Source organism: Hyperoodon ampullatus (assembly GCF_949752795.1).
Source record: "Hyperoodon ampullatus genome assembly, chromosome: 14".
NCBI lineage: Eukaryota > Metazoa > Chordata > Mammalia > Artiodactyla > Ziphiidae > Hyperoodon > Hyperoodon ampullatus.
In genome coordinates this window covers 76,590,709-76,614,393 of record NC_136927.1, presented here as the reverse complement: position 1 = coordinate 76,614,393, position 23,685 = coordinate 76,590,709, and the positions used below count along the sequence as shown (strand labels likewise).

At 39.3% G+C, this 23,685-nt stretch overlaps 1 protein-coding gene across 6 annotated transcripts in view; it reads left to right on the top strand.

Moving 5' to 3' along the window:
• Positions 1-1,766: 1,766 nt before the first annotated feature.
• Positions 1,767-23,685, top strand: part of STAU1 (staufen double-stranded RNA binding protein 1) — a gene marked incomplete at its 5' end in the record, with an annotated part of 41,233 nt that continues 19,314 nt past the window's right edge. For 2 of the 6 annotated variants that reach the window (XM_079720331.1, XM_079720332.1), the window contains 4 exons: positions 1,767-1,971; positions 9,258-9,396; positions 11,096-11,261; positions 21,769-21,867. In XM_079720331.1, the coding sequence (XP_079576457.1) occupies positions 1,767-1,971; positions 9,258-9,396; positions 11,096-11,261; positions 21,769-21,867 (609 nt within the window). Of the gene's footprint in view, positions 1,972-3,870; positions 3,996-5,546; positions 5,595-7,023; positions 7,229-9,257; positions 9,397-11,095; positions 11,262-21,768; positions 21,868-23,685 lie in introns of those variants that run through there. The other 4 variants (XM_079720328.1, XM_079720330.1, XM_079720329.1 and 1 more) reach the window with 4 other exon arrangements.

Sequence of the window (23,685 nt, the reverse complement as noted above, 5' to 3'; positions counted from 1 at the left end):
CACCCAGGGCAGAGTTGGGTTGTTCCTTCTGGATGCAGGTAGACTCTGGAGCAAACACTTTGCTTTTGGCTTATGTGTTGACCTGTGACCTATGGTTGGTGTTGTGAAGTTGTGAGTATACTCTTTAGAAAAATGCCCTCAAGACAGAGTTCAGAAAGAGAGGGAGAGAGTGAATAAAAGAAGGAGGGGGAAGATTGAGAGAGAAATGTTTATATTTTGGCAGCTGAATGAAATAAGAACAATGAAACAAGGTCATAGCTGACTTCTGAAAGGTTCTGGACTTGTTTCTTGACACTGGCAACTTATCTGCTAAGACCATTACCTAGATCTTCAGTGCATCTCCTCTGTTATTTTGTTCTGATTTCAAAAGTAAGCAAGGAACAACTGCAATATTGGAGAATTTTGTTGTATAAGGTAACGTTTATGCCTCTATTAACCAAAGTCATAGTTTAGCTGAGGTTTGTTTTTGTTTTTTGTCTTGTTTTGAACTTTGTAGTCCTTTTTGCTCTCAGCAAGAGAGGGTGTGCCAGGACTCCTCAAGTAACTTAATTGCTCTGGTCATTCATCTCTTTCTAGAGGTCCTGCCTTAATTAAAAATCATTTTGAGACTTAAAAAAATAAATAAAGTAACAAAAATTACTCTATAATAGAACTTCTAATTTGTTAGCTTGCTGGTTTCTGCTTTGGTTGGCTTTTTCTATTCCTTGTTGCTTACTGGTTATTTTTGAGTACTTTTGATTTGCTTAAACATTTTCAGCTTTTTGAACTATGACTATGAAAATGAGCAGAACTGTCCTTATTTTTGACTTGTGAAGAAATTTAAATATATTTAGGATTAATGCCTTTGGAACTTACAAGATGCAGTAAACAATCTCTGCTCCGCAGGCTCTACCCCCGCAAGCCACACTAGTAAAATCGTCTGTCTGAAATCTGTTCCTCTCTTCTTCATCTTCTCCGCTTTTGCTTTTAATGATAGAAATACTATAGAATGTTCTTTGCTATTCAAATGATTTCTCAGGATCATGAGCATTGATGTGGGTGCAGCAATTCTTGTTTGGGATCTGTAAATAAATGAGACTATCTCAAACAAACCTTGTAGGAAAACAAAGAGATCTTTTACCATCATAAGGAAAAAGAAAAAGGAAAAGTGAGGAATTCTTCTCTTTCTTCAGTCAATGTAAAGGAAAGCTCTGAGGTTGCCAATCTGAGCATATGGCCCTAAAATGGAAGCAGTGTTTACGTTCACCTGTTAATGGTGTTAGAAACCCAGTTTGCTTTCAGTTTCTTATCATTTTGAAACCAGAAACCTTTACCATATCCCATATACAATGGGAAACCTCTTCATATTTTTTAATTTGCATTTTTGAATATAAGCTATAGTTTATAATTCTTAATATTCAACAATAAATATTATCATACCATGCCGATTCTCTTTGTAAAATGAACATGCGCAGGGCATGTGGGTATTGTAAGTCATTTAAAAACACTATGAGAAATTCACAAGGCTAGTGAACCTTACTGTATACCAAGGAGAGACACACTTCTAATACATCAACATAGCTACGTACTAAACGGGGCTACTATCATACTTCAGTAGGTGACACCAATTTTGACTGAATATTGGCAATTACATATCTCCTCTATAATTTATCTTTTTATTTTCTTTCCCTTACAACTTTCAGGTAGAACTTTAGACTTCATAGCACTGAATTAACCTGCACTGAAAGCTGTTTACCTGCAGTTGTTCACTTTTGTTGAAAGTGACCATGTCTCAAGTTCAAGTGCAAGTTCAGAACCCATCTGCCGCTCTCTCAGGGAGCCAAATACTGAACAAGAACCAGTCTCTTCTCTCACAGCCTTTGATGAGTATTCCTTCTACTACTAGCTCTCTGCCCTCTGAAAATGCAGGTAGACCTATTCAAAACTCTGCTTTACCCTCTGCATCTATTACATCCACCAGTGCAGCTGCAGGTAAGCGTATGACTCCAAGTGTCTTCTGTTTCAAATGTTTTCTTAGCCTGTTTTCTGATCTGATAAGTAGATTGCAGATGTAGGGAGCTCTCACACACATTTACCTTCAAGAAGCAGAAGAAAGTATACCACCCACGCTTCTTTATCCCAGATATAGAACACACTTGGTTGTATATTGGGTTGATGGAGGCCTTTGACAGACCATTTCAAAGTGTAAGAAAGAAAATTAGAAACTAAACTATAAAGGCTTGTCTATTATAAAGTGGTAGCTGGCAGAAAGAATTGAACAGTAAATACCACTTTGGATATTCATTGTTATATGGGAAAATTCTGCTTTTATAATTATTTCCCAGAATTGATTTGTAGGTGTAAGCCTCCTTTTTGGATGTCTATAAGATTTTTCCCAAGCAAGGGGGCAGGCAGATTTATTGGAAAGCAAAAGAGTGTGTTGGCATTTGATAATTTTTATTTTGAATAAGTAAGTTTAAATTGAGATTCCAGAGGTGGCTAAGAAATCATAGTGAGGACCAATTAGAAATTGAACAAAGAAGCAGAGATTTTTTTTTTTTTTTTTTGCGGTACGCGGGCCTCTCACTGTTGTGGCCTCTCCCGTTGCGGAGCAGAGCACAGGCTCCAGACGCGCAGGCTCAGCGGCCATGGCTCACGGGCCCAGCCTCTCCGCGGCATATGGGATCTTCCCGGTCCGGGGCACGAGGCCGTGTCTCCTGCATCGGCAGGCAGACTCTCAACCACTGCCACCAGGGAAACCCAGAAGCAGAGATTTTTTAAAAAGAAATAAGTTTAGAAGCATTCAAATTTAAATATTAGGAAAAATGAAATAAATGTGCTCATTGATCAGGAAAGACTTGAAACCTCTGGGGAAAAAACCCTAAAAACAATATTCTGCTCCCCAAACCTCTCCTTCCCCCAAGTTGCAAAACCAATTAAATGGGGTGTCAGCATAGGTGTCTCTATACTAGAGTCACCTAATAACAAATTCTTTTCGACCTTAAGCCTGACAGTTTCCCTTGCATTTCCTCCTCTTCCTTCATCGTCTCATTTCCTTTACTTTGTAAATCTGTTCTTAGAGTGTTAGCTTGTCCCACTCTCAGCAGCATGGCATCTATCATGCAGCTACCTCTAGACTTCCTTGGACCGGCTCACCAAATAGCATTCTTGACTTGTCATGGTCCCCTAGAGATTCAGTGTTCCCCATATTTGCCATTTGAATACCATCTTAATAGGAAATGGCACAGACTATTTCAGTCCTCTGGGATTTATTGCTTTTTCTTCTAATGTGTTCTTATATCCACATTTTATTGACTTTATAAAACTCCTACCCACCAAGGCCATTTTATTTTACTTATAATTATCAGAAATAGATATGGTCTGAGGATAGCAGCCTCTGGAGATAAGACTAGAGGACGCCCTAGGAATGAGAAGTTAGCTGTGTGAAAAGGACAGTCGTTGTTTGAGAAATGGTATTGGCATATTGAGTTTTTATGAAATAATGAACAGGGTACAGCTGACAGCTGTTGCGGTAACCAGTGTGTGTGTGTCTCTGCTCAAAAGACCTCCTTGTTATTCCCTTGGTTATAATAGCAGTGCTTCATCTAATTTCAAATCTTGTGTGCTTGCCATGGTTTAGTTATTCCTCTGACTTCTATTTTCTCTCTTTTGAAGACACACCCCCTCCTAGGTTACCTGGCTTCAACTGGTTCAGAAAAGATCCCAGCTGTGTCTTCAGATACGTGCCCCCAGAGTGGTTTGCAGTATTGCATCACTGCTGCTTTAAATCCTTAGACCTTCAGCTTGTTTTCCCTCTTTTTTCATATCCCTGGGAGAGCTGCAGTCTTAAATACTGCTAGTTGACTTCAATGCTCTTACGTTATTTTTCAGTTCCTTCTAACATGGCACACCCCAAAGAGAAAACCCCAATGTGTCTTGTGAATGAGTTAGCCCGTTTCAACAAGATTCAACCTGAGTATAAGCTTTTGCGTGAGCAAGGTCCAGCTCACTGTAAGGTAAATATTGTCCATACTGCTTGTGCATTTATAACCCACTAGGAATGTTTTCTTTCTTTTTATACAGTTGCAAGTGGTTCTGTGATGCAAAATACATATTTTCAAACTGCTGAGGTTGTCTTAAAGAGACGCAAAAGTACAGATTGTTGGCGAGTCGCTTCTTTTTTCATCCTTGCCGAATGGGTCAAAGAAAAGATGTGCTTCTTTGGGGGATATTTGGCTTTTAAAACTCCCAATTAGTGTGTGGTTGTTTAGCATTCTGAATAGAGACAATTCCCAAGCACCTGTGAATGATTTCCTGTGAGTTTTCCAGGCTCTGGGCCTCCTGGCTTCTGCCTACCTCTGGCTCCTTTCCTGCTTGTTTGAAAGTGCATGTGTACCTTAGACTGGGCAGGGAGAGGAGGTGAATGGGAAGTCAGTTTTGCCACTTGTTAGCAATCAGGTAAGAAGGTTTGAATATGAGAGGTAAAATTAGTCTCCCAGTGAGTATTTTGGATTATCTCTGATTTCAGGTACCCTTCTCGTCCCCCTCATCTTAGAGGATGAAAGACTGACTGTAATTTGAATTTTTCCTATTTGTTATTCAGGAGTTCAGTCTTTGAAGCTTGTTTGATATCTGTGCTAATGTATCAATACATCTTGGAACTTAAATGTTTGCATATCTGGCTTTATCTTTTGCAGCTGTAGTATGAGACATAAGGAATTGGGCCTCCTGTTTCTGATCCTAGCCTTGCAGTAAGATGATATACTTTTATAAGGATGAGTTATTTGTCTCTTTATGCCTCATTTTTCTTGACATGCAAACCTCAAACCTTGAATGATACCAGGTTTCTCTTTTCATTTGACTAAAAGTAACATCAACCACAATCATAAATAGGCACCATAGGATAGCACAGTTAGGTGAGTTGCCTTTGGAGTCAAACAGATCTGGGTTTGAATCTTAGCTTCTTACTAGCTGTGTGACCTTGGGCAAGTTGCTACTTTATTGAACCTCAGTTTTCTCATCTGTAAAATGGGGATAATAATATCTACCAAATAATTCTATTGTGAGATATATTAAAGTGTGGAGCACAATGTCTAGCACATAGTAAATGCTTGAGAAATGGTACTTATTATTATTAGGCAATTATGCATTTAAGAAAAACAGAAATTTCCCACTCACATGAAGCTAGTTTTAATATTATTCTAAAGCATAATTATATTTGAAATGTTTCTTTACTTTTAGAAGGCAATTAGCCACTTTTTATAACTGTTCTGTTTCTTCTACAGGATTTTTTTTGCAGATCTTAACTTTGGGATTCCCTTTGTTAACTGTTTTTGATATTTTTGGAAATATGTACTTTCTCACTTGAACTTTAGTACTTTAGGTAATTTGGCTGTGTGTTCAATCTGTAACTGCATTTTTTTTTTTTTTTTTACCTACAAGTTGTTCAAAGAGGAAAAGTTATTCCCTCCTAGATGATTGTTAGACTATTTAAAATGTCAGAGGTCTGGTGTACTTTTAATTCTGTCTGAACCAAGATCTAACCTCACTACCAACCCTCCACACAGAAGGCAGCAGAGTGGCAGCAGCGCCGACGGGGACAGTCCTGGAGAAAGGCAAGACTGATCATGAAATTAACTGTTTTCTATCTTTTAGCATTTTCCCCTTCAATGTCTTTCCATGAAAGGATCACAAAAATGACTCAGGGATTGCACAGGATTGCAGGCTTCTTCTGCCATTTGACCTTTCATGCCAGCCAGGGTTTTGAGTTCATGCTATTGGTGCTTAAATGAGTAGCTTTATGAACTGCAGCATAAATATAGGAGACCCCTAATATTTCAAGGGGGATGAAGGATTCTTTTAATTTTTCCCCTTTAGTGGAAGCTGTGCACTGAGGGAATCCTGAAGTTAAGACCTATAAGAAAAATCAGCTGTAAGGCAAGTTGGCCCCATCCCTTTAGGCACCAAATTTAAATGACCTAGGCATACTCAAATTACCATTTCTCATGTGAATTATTTGTCAATGAAATAAAGTGATATTCTGTGATAAAGAAGAATGAGAAGAATAAAAGCTCCAAAGTAGTGAGTTTCAAACATTGAAGTGCATCAGAATCACTTTGGGAGCTTGTTAAAAATACACATGCTTGGGTCTCCCCTTGTGCTGTTCAGTCGAAATCCCTGGGCACATGTATCTTACCAAGCTTCCCAGGTTATTCTTCAGATGCACACCAAAGTTAAAGAATCACTGAGCTGTGATGGGTCATGGTTTTTTTTTTTTTGATAGAGTATTAGTCCAGTTCTGATCGGATTGATGTAACTTAATTTTACGAATGGAGTGTGCACGTGAGTTACCTTTATACTTAAAAAGGAAGAAAGAGGCTTGCCATTGTCAGTATTTGTTGAGGACAAAATTAGCTGTTTTGGATGCCTCCTCAGAGTTGAGTTCAGAAACGTTTTTAGATCTTTGCTTGCTGTGAATCTGATTTGCTTCTGCAAGTGGAAGCAGCGTCTGACTAGTGCAGTCTTAGGAAAGTAAAAGGCAACATTTTCGAACCTGGCTGACATTCCCAGATTTATTCAAGTTTTCGTCCTAATGGGGTTGTGTTTTCAGACCAGCGTACACAAACAAATTACAACATCAAAACAAATACTGTCTTCATTTGTATGAGGTGCTACTGTGTGTGTAAATCGGAGTTTGCTAAGTTTCTTCCGTGAGAAATAATGGGAAGACAATTTTCTATTTGGATGGCTTCCAAATCATCAGCATTTAATATTTTAATATATAAGAGAACATATTTTAATCTCTGTACTTACCCCCATCTTTCAAAGCATAGGTTTTTCATGGAGTGCTGGGCAGTACAAATCAATGATATGTGTATCTTTTTGTGTTTATAAAAACAACGAAAAAGGGGATGAAGGGATAAATTATCAAGATAATGACCAGGCCTTTTAAACCATGACCATAAATTATGTTCAAGGACCAAGTGACATATTATAGTCAACATCAGGTTTCATGAATTGAGAGCTCACAATTTTCATTTGTAGGTGTTTACAGTACAGCTAACACTTGGAGATCAGCACTGGGAAGCTGAAGGAACTAGTATTAAAAAAGCCCAACACACAGCTGCTGCCAAAGCTTTGGAAGGAACAAAATTTCCTAAACCTATAGTCCGCCCTTTTCGTAGCGAAGGAAGGAATCCAGGTATTATGCGTGGGCCAAGACAGGTTCCTTTCAAAAGTGTGTCTAGAGGTATCCGTTTAGTATGTATATGAATTCTTTCTTAACTAACTTGTTGGTTTTGAAAGCACAGAGTTTGCACTACCAGTGGCAAATGCTTATACTTTTCAGGTCTTAGCCTTACTCTAAAGCAGTGGTTCCCAGGCTCCAGTCCCTCCACTCCTGCTGGTCTGGAGAGGTGGTCGTGGGAGGTGAGGGATGTCGCCAGATCATTTCCGAGACTTTTAGAAAAGCCTAATGAAAATACATGTTTTCTTTTGATAAGGTTGTATAGATGCCAAGAATGTGGGTTTTAGCTAAAATCACTTCAACTCTGTGTGGTCATATTGATTATAACATGTTGATCATAACCCCTGATTATCAGTTTTATGTTTCCTGATCATTAACAAGAATGAGAAAATATTTTAAATATTTGTTTCTTAAATACAAACCAGTAGGTAATATCTCTTCAAGCAAGGGCCCAACTGGGGAGAATGCTGATAAAGAGGAGTGTCTGGCGAGAGCTTGGGAACCACTGACCTGGAGGCTGTATGTAGAAGTGGCTGTTTTAGGAGAGTTAACCGCTCCAGTACATGAAATCATCCCAAGCCCTTTGCACTCGGGAATGATCTGGGAAGATCTCAAAAGATCTTGGTCACACCTTTCTTGTTGCTTTTGATTGCTTTGTGGTATTCTTTCTTTAAATTTATTCTCTACTTCAGATAAATTTTATGGTCAGAGCTGCTCTTAAAATGCACTGTTTGAATTGTGTAAAAAATATAATTCTGATGTTAGCTAGAGAGAGGTTGGTTATTCATGTGACCCTCTGACGTTGCAAACTCAAAGATATTCGTATAAATTTGATTGATGCACTAAATTTAGTCAAACCAGTTATGGTACAGAATCGAGTCATTTTTATTTTCCTCTACATACATCCTAAAGAGGCATTTTAAAGTGGATTTTTGTGTGCATTTAAATCGAACTTTGCCATTGCTAGTGTTGTCCTGTGTTTGATATTAAAGTGTTGTTTTTAAATGTGATTGTGCACCTACACTAATCTTTCCAGGCTGTTTTTCTTTTTAAATGATTTTTAAAGGTTTATGAATTGGATGAAATGAGAGGGGGAAAAAAAAGATGAATAATGAGTATTTTCTAAAGTTGCTATTTCTGAGATAACGCAAGATATACTTGCTCCTGTTGTATACGGCAACAGAACTCATTTTTCTAACAAGTATTACCACAAGTCAGATCCCATTATAAGTATCAAGAATGAAACATCCAGTGCTTCCCTGGTGGTCCAGTGGTTAAGACTACGTGCTTCCACTGCTGAGGGTGCAGGTTCAATCCCTGATCGGGGAAGTTCCACATACTGTGAGGTGTGGGCCCCGCCCCCCCCCAAAATTAAGAATGGAAACCTCTAAATATTTTGTGGGTCTCATCTGACTTCTCCAGATAGAATTGACTTGTCTCCTCCTCAGTGATCCTGCACCTTTCCTTATAGCACACATAATGTTGTATTGTAGTTCTTTGAGTGTGTTTTGTGTTCTTTGAACTCCTCTGGGGCAAGAATTGTGTTCAAGCTTAGCACAGTACTCTGCCTCCAGTTAGTACTGAATAAATGCATTGTTCTATGAAATAGTGTGTACAAACATCCTTCTAAGTGTAAGCCAGTCAGTCAGTACAACCAAAGTTACATTGGTCGAGTATTCCCAAACAAGGAAATGATTTGGACGGTCCTATGGGATTTTTTAATCATGGAATTTGATGTGTATTAGAACTTATTTCTGACAACTGGCTTTCACTGCTAACATCTTGTGTTACACTGATGCTCCCCTAAGAGCCGTTACAGTATATTTTGTGCTGCTGACTGTGTATTAGTACTTAGAAATCACAGCAGATTCTTGGATTTCCTGACCTGATGCCTAGCAGTGAAGTACTTAGATCTTTTCCTGAAATACATCATGAATCCAATTAGTAGAAAGCATGCTATTCTTTTTGATTTTAGTGAGTGTCATTCTCATATCAGAAAAAAACAATTCTTTGTGTTGATTCTGTGTTGCAGAAAGCATAACCCCTACTGTAGAGCTAAATGCACTGTGCATGAAACTTGGGAAAAAACCAATGTATAAGCCTGTCGACCCTTACTCTCGGATGCAGTCCACCTATAACTACAACATGAGAGGAGGTGCTTATCCCCCAAGGTATGTGTTTGTTTTGTTTTCAATACAGGTGAAGATATATTTGATCTTTTACATAGAATAATAAGATCTTTAGATTGTAGAGCGCATAATGGTTTGGTCCTCTTTGGCCTGCCAAATGCTAAAGTCAGTCTTAATTGTCTTGGTGTCATTGGAACTGTGTCTTGATTCTCTTTTAACTCCTGTCATTGGAAAGGGCCTGAGCACATTCCTCACGAGCGGTACGGCTCGTGCCCCAAGCTATCTGGTTAAAGCTTTCACCCTTCTAACTGCTTTGTGCAACTGAGTCACATTTTTACTTTTTAAACAAAGATGGCCTAATGATTTTATTTTATTTTTTAAAATTTATTAATTTTTTTTTTGGCTGTGTTGGGTCTTCGTTGCTACGCGCGGGCTTTCTCTAGTTGGAGTGAGCGGGGGCTACTCTTCGTTGCGGTGTGTGGCCTTCTCATTGCGGTGGCTTCTCTTGTCACGGAGCACGGGCTCTAGGGCATGCGGGCTTCAGTAGTTGTGGCGCGTGGGCTCAGTAGTTGTGGCGCGTGGGCTCAGTAGTTGTGGCGCGTGGGCTCAGTAGTTGTGGCTCATGGGCTCTAGAGCGCAGGCTCAGTAGTTGTGGCGCATGGACTTAGTTGCTCCGTGGCATGTGGGATCTTCTCGGACAAGGGCTCGAACCCGTGTCCCCTGCATTGGCAGGCGGATTCTTAACCACTGTACCGCCAGGAAAGTCCCAAACTGAGTCATATTTGAACATGATTCCTGCAACACCACAATTCTCAGCATTCACAGATTTCCTGATTATTGTTCATTGGGTACTTTTTGACTGGTGAACTTACATATGTGTTTGTAAATAGTCTTGGTATACAGATGCAGTAAAATATTAATTGAAACCTGAAAATGCCATGCGTTAAAAACCTTCTGCTTGTGGTCATAAGACACTAGTGGATAGACTGATGATCAAACTGGAGGTCTTCATTTCCCTGCCCTACTTTGGGGTAGGAGGGAGGTGGAGGCCAAAGCCATTTTAAAAATAGAAACCAGGGCTTCCCTGGTGGTGCAGTGATTGAGAGTCCGCCTGCTGATGCAGGGGACATGGGTTCATGCCCCGGTCCAGGAAGATCCCACATGCCGTGGAGTGGCTGGGCTCGTGAGCCATGGCCGCTGAGCCTGCACGTCCGGAGCGTGTGCTCCGCAATGGGAGAGGCCACAACAGTGAGAGGCCCGCGTACTGCAAAAAAAAAAAAAAAAAAAATAGAAACCAGCCTCCACCAGGCTATAGGATATTGGGATTTACAGAAATGAGGGTCCTTTCTAAAAGACGTCTGTTAAAAAATTTCCATCCTTTTCTGGAGACACGGAAGCGTGAATCTCAGGTATGAGAAAGTAGAGCAAGTTAAGTTTTCTGTCTCAGCCAAAGTCTAATCTATTTTAGATTTTGTAAATATGGGTTAGCTTTATAAATTGAACTCATATAATTTGTAAGGCAGTGTATTTTGTGGAACATAAACAGTATTTGCTCATACCATGTGGCAATTCTAATGCAGCATAAACATGGGAAAACTCTGGATGTACTGATGAGGAGTCATTATTGGCGAGCAAACGCTGATGTGATCAGGACCTGTGATGAAGGAAATACCTGGAATTTGTCAGAGAATGTATGGTGACTTACCTGAGACTAATTTTCCTTACCCCCCTCTATTTTTAGGTACTTTTACCCATTTCCAGTGCCACCTTTACTTTATCAAGTTGAACTTTCTGTGGGAGGACAGCAATTTAACGGGAAAGGAAAGACGAGACAGGCTGCGAAACATGACGCTGCTGCAAAAGCTTTGAGGACCCTGCAGAACGAGCCCCCACCTGAGAGGCTGGAGGTGAGGAGAGAGCAGAGCTGGGGCTCCTTGACTCTTTGGGTGTAGCAGGAAGGTGGTACGGAAGACACCATCTCCAGTTGCTTTCTCTAAGGGAATGTATTGAGAGTTGTCCCTAATGTTTGTTATTTGATAGCTTACAAGTTTTTATACCCTGTAGCTTTCTTGCCTTTCTTCCCCCTTAAAAAAAATGTCTTAGCAAGAAAGGTCAGGTGCCTTCTTTTGTGCTCAGTGGCATAGTTTTGAGTGAACATGTTAGAAAGATTGTGGACTCACTTGACTTGTGACAAACATGCCTGGCTGAATGGTGCTGAAGATTATGCTTTCAGAATCTGTGATTTATGGTACCAGGTTAGAGGGTTTTCTAAAGCCATTTTGACCAGTCTTTCTTTCTTTATTATATTGAAGTGCCAGTTATCCATTGCTGCTTAACACACTATCACAAAAATTAGTGGCTTAAACACCTACAGGCCTTTATTTTGCTCACAAGCCTGCAGTTTAGGCAGGGCTTGGCATGGGGAGCTTGTCTGCTACACGTAGCTTGGGCTGAGGCACCTCTTCAGGGGCTGGAGGATCTCTTGCAAGATGGCTCCTTCACATGGCTGGTGAGTTGTTGCTGGCTGTTGCCTGGGAGCTGAGAGGGGGCTTTGGTCTGGGGACCTCAGTTCCTCTCCTAGTTAACCTTTGCAGAGATTGTTTACACATGCTCACAGTGTGATGGCTAGGTTCCAAAGGTGAGCATTCTAGAAGACAGGAAATGGAAGGAGCTGCCAGTTTCTTAGGACCTAGGCCCAGAAGTCAGCACACCGTCACTTCTGCCATATTCTGTAGGTCAAGCAGGCACAGAGCCCAGATTCAAAAAGAGGAGGTACAGAATCTCACTTTTTGTACTGAGGTAACATTCACATAACATAATTTCACAATTTTAAGTGTATAATTCCGTGACTTTTAGTATGTTCACAATGCTGAGAACCTCACTTCTGGATGAGAGGAGTATCAAAGAACTTGGGGGCTGTTTTATTTTTTGGCCACACCATGCAGCTTGTGAGATCTTAGTTCCCTAACCAGGGATTGAACCCGGGCCCTCGGCAGTGAGAGTGCGGAGCCCTAATCACTGGGCTGCCAGGGAACTCCCTTGGGGGCTGAGTTTTAAAATTATCACAATAGGTAAAGGATTTGAACTCTGTGACTAAATAGGAATATGGGTCTTAGAAAATCAGTGATTGCATGCCATTGAGGGTCCAGAGTTGCAGGAGAAACCCACTGAGTTAGAAAACATTGAGATTTCATGATTCTGTTCAATCATAGTATGAAATGCCTCCTGAAAACATCCCTGGGAAGCATTTGACTTTTCTTCCTCAAGAAACAAGTCCTCAAAGAATAAGAAGATCTTGCACAGAACATTGGGCTAAATGGGCGATGATAGGTATGAAGTTGAAGGGCCCCTTGGCAGGGTGCTTGCTGAGGTCCATTGTGTCCCGCTGTCCCCCAGGGCGACCCAGCTCAGGGTGGTGCTCTGTGGCTTCACGGCTGCTGTGCAGGAAGGTTTTGTGTTTCTTCTGTTAACAGTGCGTTTCCATCTTGAGTGTCATCACGCATTTTAACAGAGATGGTCTGTTTCCTGGGTCCACTGAGGACCAAATAAAGGAGAATGGACTCTAACTTAGAAGAGGAGAATTTAGTGAAGTGAAAGGATGAAGTCCTCAGTGGTGAGATTTGTTAAAAACACCAAAGGTAGTGAAATCTGAGTTATTTTTGGAGGCTTCATTTTTTGAGTTGACTTTGGTGCTAATATAATTGGAGTCAGATGGAGTAGGTATTTCTTGGTTCCTTCTAGCCAGCAGTTGTTAAACCATCGCTGAACAGTGGTATGTGTGTTGTCTGCTTCAGAATCACTTGAGAAGTTAAAAAAAAAAAAATTCCTTGGCCTAACCCGCGTGAATCTAGATTCTAATGCAGTGGGTCTAGCCAGGAGTCTGGCTTTTTCTTTTTTTCCCTTTTTTTTTTTTGTTCTGGCTGTGCTGCGCGGCATGTGGGATCTTAGCACCCTGGCCAGGGATCGAACCCACGCTGCCTGCAGTGGGAGCGAGGAGTCTTAACCACTGGACCACCAGGGAAGTCCCGCTTTTTTTTTCTTTTTTAACATGCTCTTAGAGTACCTCTAAAGCACAGTCAGGGTTTGGGAATCCCAGGTCCTAAGTATTTTCAGTGCTTCCCAGGCAGTTTTCCCCCTTGGAATCCTCCTTGGAAGTATGTACTCACCATATTGCTGCAAAGGGAAAGTGCCCGTCAGTGTCTCAGGATAACTCACGGAGCAGTTGGTTGGCTCAGGTCTTGAGGTCAGGGGCTGTAGTGGACACCCTCACCTCGGCTCATCTGACGTTCTATAAGCAGCTTGGTTGGGAGTCATGATCATCACTTGTGCCCCTTGTTTCCTCCTCTTTGTCCCTTTTCTAATTCTGTATGGTTTGAAGTAGAGACTTCAGAAATGAGGATCATTAACTAGGATATGACCTTTTCTTTGAGGTAATAAGTGAAACACTTGGCTTCCCACCTAAATGAGCTGCCCCTGGTCTACCAGGCCCCCTGGAGGGTGGGCAGCAGGGGAGAAAGACATTTTTAAAAGACAGCTTTAATTTTTTTTCTTATAAGTAATGCCTGTGAACTATAAAAATTTCAAAACTCAAAAAAAAAGAAAAAAGAAAAACAAATGCTGTATAAATTTACCACTTGTAGATAGTCACTGTAAACATTTTTGTGGATGTCAGTGCACATATAAGTAAGTACGTGCACCTGTTTCACAAAAATGGGACGATATTGTACAGTAACCACCTTTTTTTCACTGAAGTGCTCATTATGAATATGTTGTCATGCCATTTACTTGTAATTCCACGGAGGACTCAAATTCAACATGGTTCTAAGTACTTTTTTTTTTTTTTTGGCCACACTACACAGCATGTGGGATCTTAGTTTCCTGACCAGGGTTCGAACCCACACCCCTTGCACTGAAAGTGCAGAGTCTCAACCACTGGATCGCCAGGGATGTCCCTTAAGCACTTATTAATGGCTGCACAGTGTTCCATTGTATGAGCATACCAGTTTATTATTTCAGCAACAGAGGCTTGGTTTTTAGGTTATTTGCAGTTTTTCCTGTTATAAAAATAGGTAGTGAAGAACATTGTTGTAGTTAAATCTTTGTGTATGTCCATGATTACTTCTATGAGCCACAGTTCTAGAAGTGGAATTGCATGGTAACGTATATGGCCAAGTTCCCCACCAGGAAGATGGTACCATTTTAGGCCTCTGCCAACAGGGCCTGAGCAGCCTGTTTGCCCACAGCCTGCCAGCACTGGAAATTATCATTTTAAACAAATTGTCCATTTTGCTATTGAAAATTTTTAGCTCATGTGGTCATGTGGTGGATCAATTCACCTTCTCTAAAACATAGCCAATAAAGCTGGCGGCTTCTGTCTAAGACAGGTGTGGTCTGGTCCCTTGATGACAGGCACTGTGCTCGGCTTACCCTAAAGGTAAACAGCAGCACTGCCCCTCCCCGTGTGGAGCTTGGTTGAATGGAGTATCATCAAAAAGTGCAGTGCTAGGACGGAAGTAGCAAGTATCATGAGAGCATAAAATGTTTAGGTAGGAGTACTGATGGTGCATTGAGGAAGAGTCATTTAAACTCAGACTGAAGATGAGCAGAAGAGCAGGGGAAGTACATTCCCAGCAGAGGGAGCAGCTTGAGCAGAGGTCCTGAGTTGGAAAAGCACCTCTATTCTATTCTGTTCTGTTCCTGTCCTGTCCATGGCTTGTGCTAAGAAAGGATGACTAATAAGTGTTGAGGTGTTAGGAGTAAGATGGTCATAACTACAGTATCTGTAATAGAGAAAAACAGGAGCTAGCCTAATATGTCCATTAGTAGGGAAATGGTTAAATAAATGAATACATTTATCCCAGGAGTATCAGAGTGTGGTGGATCTATTTATGTGGATGTGAAAGAAGGCCCATAATGTATTGAATGGGGGGGAATCATGATCCAGAGCTGTCACTACGTGTATAGTGTGATTGTGTTAAGTAATCAAAAGCGCCAGCTGTGTGTGTATGTATCTGTATATATTTGCGTGTGCATAGTTTCTATCTTGAAGCTTATGGCAAACTTTCAAAGTAGTTTTCTCCTGGTGGTAGTGGTAGAGGACAGACTTTTTTTAAACTGTACTGTTTGAAGTTTTCTTTTTTTAAATACTACTTCTGAAAAACTAAATAAATGCAGTTCTTCCTGGTCTTGAGTTCTTATCTTCACTTGAGCTGGGGACATATTTAAGTAGGACTAAAACTAAAATTGGAGACCTTAATCTTCATTATACTATCAGGGTCCATTGGACCCAATTTTCATTTTTGAGCTTTCTCTAGCTCTTTATGAATTGATATTGCATGACTTTTATTTTTTTTCTAGAGGTTTTAAAAAGAACAAAGAGAAAACATACTTATTTTTGAAAGTAGAATAATGATTTCTGTCTTAAAATGATCATGTGGGCCCTTTGGATCCTTTTATAAATCTTTACATTATGGACTCTTAATTTTCCTATGCTTTGAAACATTTTGCTGCTGTCCTCCTACATATCATTTCAGCACTCTTCATCATATTTTCCCAAATATGCAATAAACAAGACTAAAATAATAAGAAAGTGGAAGAATGATGAAATCCCTGGGTGGATGATACAGTAGTGAAATAATTGTCATTATTGCATCATCCTTTAATGCTCTTATTGCATTGCCTAATGTATCACATTATCTTTCAAGAAGATACAAAAGAAGACTGGAGACACCATCTTTTTACTCTACTTTTAGCTTTTGTTGAACCCAGGAGAGACTTCAGAATTTTTCTTTTTCCATCCGTACTGGCAAAGAGAAGAAAATTGTTGGAGGAAGACATCTTCATTTTTAGACAAGTCAGAAGATGAATGCAGAGAGACAAACAGCAGCATTCTAGACTCTAATGGTGATGGTGAGATTGAGTGTTGATGTGACTCAGACTGGGAGTCTTCAGATGATAACGTTAGATAAGTTTTCCCAGACTTGAAGAGTCGGCAGGTGAACTATGTATTTCCATGGTGTATGAAAAAGAAATGTGCATTCTCTTCTGGTCAGTCATTCAACAGGAAGGACTTCGCTGCACAATATTTTGCAACAAGAACTGGACCATCCTGTTTTTTTTTTCTAAAAAATTTGTGTGGCAACATTCTCTCATCTTATATGATGTTTGGCCACCAGAGTTTTCTCACCACTTAATGTCCACAAAATAACGGGATACATATAGAAAGAGGTGTATGTATTAGAAGGAAATTGATGATACAACAATGAAAAAAAATCATTAGATCCTTCTTTTGGTGTTTATAAATCTAGAAATGAAAGCATTTTGTATTGGGTTGGCCAAAAAGTTCGTTCAGTTAGTGAATCCGTTCAATAATGTTCTGTGTGAAAATGAAAAATGTGTCTTTTATTTTTACTTAAAACCGAACGAACTGTTTGGCCAACCCAGTAGTTACGGAGCAAAGAAGATGGCTTTTCTCCCTTCAACAAAGTTATGAGTCAGTTTCAAAAGTAATGTGTTTTGACAATACCAGTACAAGAAGAATCAGAATCATGATAAGCTAGAACCCATTGGAGGTGGATTTGAAATCTGGCATCATCACTGTGGGCAGTGCTCAAAATTCAGGCATGACAGCTGGTGAGCAGTTAGTTGCATTTAATGACCTTGCCCATTTTGGGTATATGTACCTTCCTTCCTGACTACAAACCTGGAATAAAAACTTAGGTTTGTTATTTTAATTTTTTATTGAAGTCTCTAATGAAATGATTTTTGTTGTCCTTTTATTCTGTATGTTATTTGTAAAATGTCTTTAAATATAGAAAAATAAAGAGGGCCCATTGGAGCCAGATGGTAAATGGTGATTACTATTTTTCCCTGGCATATTGAGGGTTAAGCATGGTTCAGAGTGTTTTTTTCTTTTCTTAATGTTGCCTAGATTTTATTGCTGAACCATACACTATGGGATTGATGTTAACAGTAATTCCCACTTCATGAAGGTAAGACTGAGGGCCCGCTACACTTTCCTTATCTCACTGGGAATGGTATTTGTGGATTTGTTTTGAGTCATTTGCTGCTTCCCCCATTGCAACATTTTGTCCAGTCCAGATAATATTAAAATTATTTATGTAAAAGAGCAACATAATCTCACTTCCAGATAAATGTATATCTTTGTTTCCTGTTTTGCATTTTTATTTTACTGGCTGCTTTGTCCCTTTTGCAATTCCTTTAGAAGCGATACCTTTGAGCAGTGAATCTCAACTCTGTTAGTAAAATCACCTGGGGACTTAAAAAAAAAATCAAATACTATATATAAAACAGATATCCTGGGACTTCCCTGGTGGCACAGTGGTTAAGAATCCAATGCAGGGGACAGGGGTTTGAACCCTGGTCCAGGAAGATCCCACATGCTGTAGAGCAAATAAGGCCATGTGCCACAACTGTTGAGCCTGCGTTCTAGAGCCTGCGAGCCACAACTACTGAAGCTTGCGTGCCTAGAGCCTGTGCTCTGCAACAAGAGAAGCCACCGCAATGAGAAGCCCATGCACCGCAACGAAGAGTAGCCCCCTCTCGCCACAACTAGAGAAAGCCTGTGTGCAGCAACGAAGACCCAACGCAGCCAAAAAAAAAAAAATATCCAGGCCCTATCTGCAAAAATTTGAGTTCCCTTATCTGGAGCAGGGCTCTGGCATCTGTATTTGTAAAGCTCCCAAGTGATTCTAATGCTGCTATGGTTGAGAACTACGGCTGAGAGTTTAAAATTTAGTAGTAGACCATTGTTTTTTATCAGACTTATGTGGAACCTCAATATGCAAAATAGAAAAATAACGTTTCATTAGTAAAACTTATAAGTTTGAACTTTAGAATATTTATAAAAGGCAATCAATGAGAATGATTTATGTGAATTTTCACAACACAAAATTATACTATATATTGTTTTGGTCCATTTGAAAAAGAAAAGCCACATGGCTGGGAAAGATCCAGTCCCATTTTAGAATAGCAGTTAACTCTTCTATGGGAAGAAGAGTGAGAAGGGCTTCATTCATTGTTTTCCTTATAAAAGCAAAAAAAAAATTGGTGTCAATAGTGTCTAGTGTTGGCATTTGTTAAATCCAGTGCCATTGCCCGTTACATTATTATCTGTACTTTTCTGTATGTTTGAAATAGGTCATAACTAAGAATAAAAGTTAAAAGGAATTGAGCTGATACAGTGAACAAAAAAAATGAAAATTGGGGTACATGCATGGCAGTTGAAGTATTATCATCCTCATCACCTGGTTTCTTTCCAAATTTGGTTCTTGTTGCACCTAAGGAAAACATTCTCATTGACATAGTTATTTATCATGAGAGTGGACCAGTTTTTAAAATAACTCATTTATTTAAAAAATCTGTGGATACTCTTCAGATAAACAGCTGTCGGAAAACTTGTTTGTGTACAAAAATGAATTAGCCTGTTAGCACAAGTTAATGTGTTGATGGTCTCTAGTGTGTTACTGTTTGGTATGAAACACATACTTTTCTTTGTTGCTTTTCAAAAAATTAAGGTAAAATATATAGATAATATGAAGGATGCCATTTTAACCATTTTTTAAGTGTATAGTCATATGACATCAAATATATTCTCAATGTTATGTAACTATCACCACTGTCCATTTTTAAAACATTTTCATCATCTCACACAAAAACTCTTGTACACATTAAACAAAACTCCACCTTCCCCCCGTCCTCATCCCCTGTAAACTCTGTCCTGCTTCTGTCTCTGCACTTGCCTGTTCTGGATACCTTGTATAAGTGAATATTTGTCTTTTGTGTCTGGCTTATTTCATTTATCGTAATGTTTTCAAGGTTCATCCATGTTGTAGCTTGTTTCACAATTCCATTCCTTTTTTTTCCCCCCCATTCCTTTTTAAGACTGAGTAATATTCCATTGGATCAGTATTCCACATTTTGTTTTTCCATTCATCTGTTGATGGATGCTTGGGTGGTTATCATCTTTTGGCTATTGTGAATAATGCTGTTATGAACACTGATGTACAAGTATCTGTCCCTGCTGAGTATATATTTAGCAGTGAAATTGCTGGATCATATTGTAATTCTATGTTTAACTTTTTGAGGAACCACCATACCGTTCTCTACAGAGGTTATATATACCATTTTACATTCCCACCAGCAGTGTACAAAGATTCCAATTTCTGCACATTCTTGACAGCACCTGCTATTGTCTATGGCTGTCCTTATGGGTGTGAAGTGGTATCCCATTGTAGTTTTGATTTGCAATTCTCTATGACTAGTGATGTTGAGCATTTGTATATCTTCTCTGGAGAAATGTCTATTCAAATTCTTTCTCCATTTTTGAATTGCATTGTTTGTTGTTGTAGTTCTTTATATATTCTGGACATTAATTCTTTATCAGATATATGATTTGCAAATATTTTCCTCCATTCTGTGGGTTGTTTTTGCTCTCTTAATCGTGTCCTTCAATGTACTGAAGGTTTTTTTGGTTTCTTTTTGTACAAAAGTTTTAAATTTTGAGTCCAATTTATCTATTGGTTTTCTTTTTTTTAAATTAATTAATTAATTAATTAATTTGTTGGTTGTGTTTGGTCTTCGTTGCTGCATGCGAGCTTTCTCTAGTTGCTTGTGGCGAGCGGGGGCTGCTCTTCATTGCGGTGCACGGGCTTCTCTTGTTGCGGAGCATGGGCTCTAGGCACGTGGGCTCTAGAGCGCAGGCTCAGTAGTTGTGGCGCACGGGCCTAGTTGCTCTGCGGCATGTGGGATCTTCCCGGACCAGGGCTCGAACCCATTTCCCCTGCATTGGCAGGCAGATTCTTAACCACTGTGCCACCAGGGAAGTCCTATTGGTTTTCTTTTGTTGCCTGTGCTTTTGGTGTCATATCCAAGAAATAATTCCCAAATCCAGTGTCATGAAGCTTTTCCCTTGTATTTTCTTCTAAAAGCTTTATACTCTTAGCCCTTATGCTTAGGTCTTTGATCCATTTGAGTTAATTTGTGTATGTGGTATGAGGTAAGAGTCCAACTTCATTTTTGTGTGTGTGGTATCTGGTTTTCCCAGCACTATTGTTGAACATGCTTACTTTTTAAAATACAGTATTTTTTGTTGTTGTTCTTGTTTAAACCTATTTAAAAAATAAATTTCAAACCAAACCTCTTTGGAACTCTAGCCTTCTAAGACACCTTGCTTGAAGATTTCTGGCTTTAAGGATTCACTCATAAAAAGGCAGGCCCTCTTTCTCCTTATGATTTAAATAACAAGCATAAAAGTGTGTTTGGCTTAATTAATTACCAGAAGTTGCTATGCAAGCAGTTTTGACCAGGTAGTGAGTAAAGTGAAACCAGATTGGAAAGAAAACATTATCATCATGGAAGGAGAGAAAGAATTACAGTGTCTGGTTAAATTTACTTATACAGGATTATATTCTTAATTATATTAATTTTTTTTATTTAGAATTTTCTTTCTTTTAATTATAGCTTGAAATATGGATCCTGTGTTAGGGTTAGGATCTACCTGATCAACCTAAGGAAATGCACAACAAATCAAATCCTGGATGGTGCTACATCTTGCCTATTCAGTGATTTCAGCCTTGGGTTCCTGTCATATAGTTCTTATCTTGGAAATAGGATTTTACAAATTCTTTGACAAAAGAATCCCAGTAATAAGAAAAATACAGCTGTCTTGCCATGTTTTGGGGTCACTTTGCTATTACTGAGCTTATCTCATTTCTTGTATTATCACTGCCACACAGTATAGGCTCCATGTGGTCCGTGTGCACAGAGAAGATCTCTGCCCCTCTGTAGTCCCAGCCTGTGGAGGACTGTAAATGAACCTTGTTACAAAGCTGGAGTCAGCTTTTGTTCAAGGTTCTTTATTAGTTTGCACCTTGCATTTTTGCCAGCAGCAGTTAAGTATGAGACACGTGGCGGTTTTGTAATTGTTCCACTGCATCTTTTTTTAAAAAGTGGTTTCCAGGGATTTTTTTGTCCAAATAAGAAACCCACATACCTAGGTGGAGAGACTTACATTGGTCCTTGCCATGCCCCACATAGACTGTACTTGGAATTTTTCCAGAATGTGGCTTGCCAGTCCTTGAGGGGGCTTCAGGAGTCCCTCTTCCTGAGCGGCCGTGGCTCACTACAATGCGATTAGACTGATCCGTACCCAAAGGCCTGTTATGTGTGGACTGTTTATGTTGGATTTATGAGGTAGAAACTAGCCAAAGTTTGATAGGACACTTTTTTTTAACCTTTTAATTTCAGTGACACATGGAACACATGTGGCTCTGTTCACGGGGTTACTGCTGCATCCATAAAGCCTAGTTTCAGTACTTTTAAGGTTTATCATCACAGCTGGGATCTTGACCGCTTTAACAAGAGTTCACTACTAACCAGTTATTCTTCCTTTAGGTGAATGGAAGAGAATCAGAAGAAGAAAATCTCAATAAATCTGAAATAAGTCAAGTGTTTGAGATTGCACTTAAACGGAACTTGCCTGTGAATTTTGAGGTAAGCTTATTTTACACATCTTTATACTGTTGGTGTTCATCATCGGAATTGTATTTTTCTTAAATAACATTGGAATGATAATCATATATATGTGAATCTTCAAATTTAAGATTCAAACTTTATACTTATTTATTTATTTATTTATTTATTTTTAAGTAATCATGTTTTATTAACAGAAGAATATACAAGTTTTTTTTGAATTTTATTTTTTTTTATACAGCAGGTTCTTATTAGTTATCCATTTTATACACATCAGTGTATAGATGTCAATCTCAATCTCCCAATTCATCCCACCACCACCACCCCCCGTCCCCCCCGCCCCCACCGCTTTCCCCCCTTGGTGTCCATACGTTTGTTCTCTACATCTGTGTCTCAATTTCTGCCCTGCAAACCAGTTCTTCTGTACCATTTTTCTAGGTTCCACATATATGCATTAATGTACGATATTTGTTCTTCTCTTTCTGATTTACTTCACTCTGTATGACAGTCTCTAGATCCATCCACATCTCTACAAATGACCCAATTTCATTCCTTTTTATGGCAGAGTAATATTCCATTGTATATATGTACCACATCTTCTTTATCTATTCGTCTGTCGATGGGCATTTAGGTTGCTTCCATGACTTGGCTATTGTAAATAGTGCTGCAGTGAGCATTGGGGTGCATGTGTCTTTTTGAATTATGGTTTTCTCTGGGTATATGCCCAGTAGTCACATTGCTGGATCATATGGTAATTCTATTTTTAGTTTTTTAAGGAACCTCCGTACTGTTCTCCATATTGACTGTATCAGTTTACATTCCCACCAACAGTGCAAGAGGGTTCCCTTTCTCCACACCCCAACAAAAACAACAGAATTCGTTGTTTGTAGATTTTCTGATGATGCCCATTCTAACTGGTGTGAGGTGATACCTCATTGTAGTTTTGATTTGTATTTCTCTAATAATGAGTGATGTTGAGCAGCTTTTCATGTGCTTCTTGGCCATCCGTATATCTTCTTTGGAGAAATGTCTATTTAGGTCTTCTGCCCATTTTTGGACTGGGTTTGTTTTTTTAATATTGAGCTGCATGGGCTGTTTATATATTTTGGATATTAATCCTTTGTCCATTGATTCATTTGCAAATATTTTCTCCCATTCTGAGGGGTGTCTTTTCATCCTGTTTATGATTTCCTTTACTGGTAAAAGCTTTGAAGTTTCATTAGGTCCCATTTGTTTATTTTTGTTTTTATTTCCATTACTCTAGGAGGTGGATCAAAAAGGATCTTGCTGTGATTTATGTCAAACAGTGTTCTTCCTATGTTTTCCTCTAAGAGTTTCGTAGTGTCCGGTCTTACATTTAGGTCTCGAATCCATTTTGAGTTCATTTTTGTGTATGGTGTTAGGGAGTGTTCTAATTTCATTGTTTTACATGTAGTTGTCCAGTTTTCCCAGCACCACTTATTGAAGAGACTGTCTTTTCTCCACTGTATATCCTTGCCTCCTTTGTCATAGATTAGTTGACCATAGGTGCGTGGGTTTATGTCTGGGCTTTCTATCTATTGATCTATGTTTCTGTTTTTGTGCCAGTACCATATTGTCTGGATTACTGTAGCTTTGTAGTATAGTCTGAAGTCAGGGAGTCTGATTCCTCCAGCTCCGTTTTTCTCCCTGAAGACTGCTTTGGCTATTCGGGGTCTTTTGTGTCTCCATACAAATTTTAAGATTTTTTGTTCTAAGTCTGTAAAAAAAAAAATGCCATTGGTAATTTGATAGGGCTTGCATTTACTCTGTAGGTTGCTTTGGGTAGTATAGTCATTTTCACAATATTGATTCTTCCAA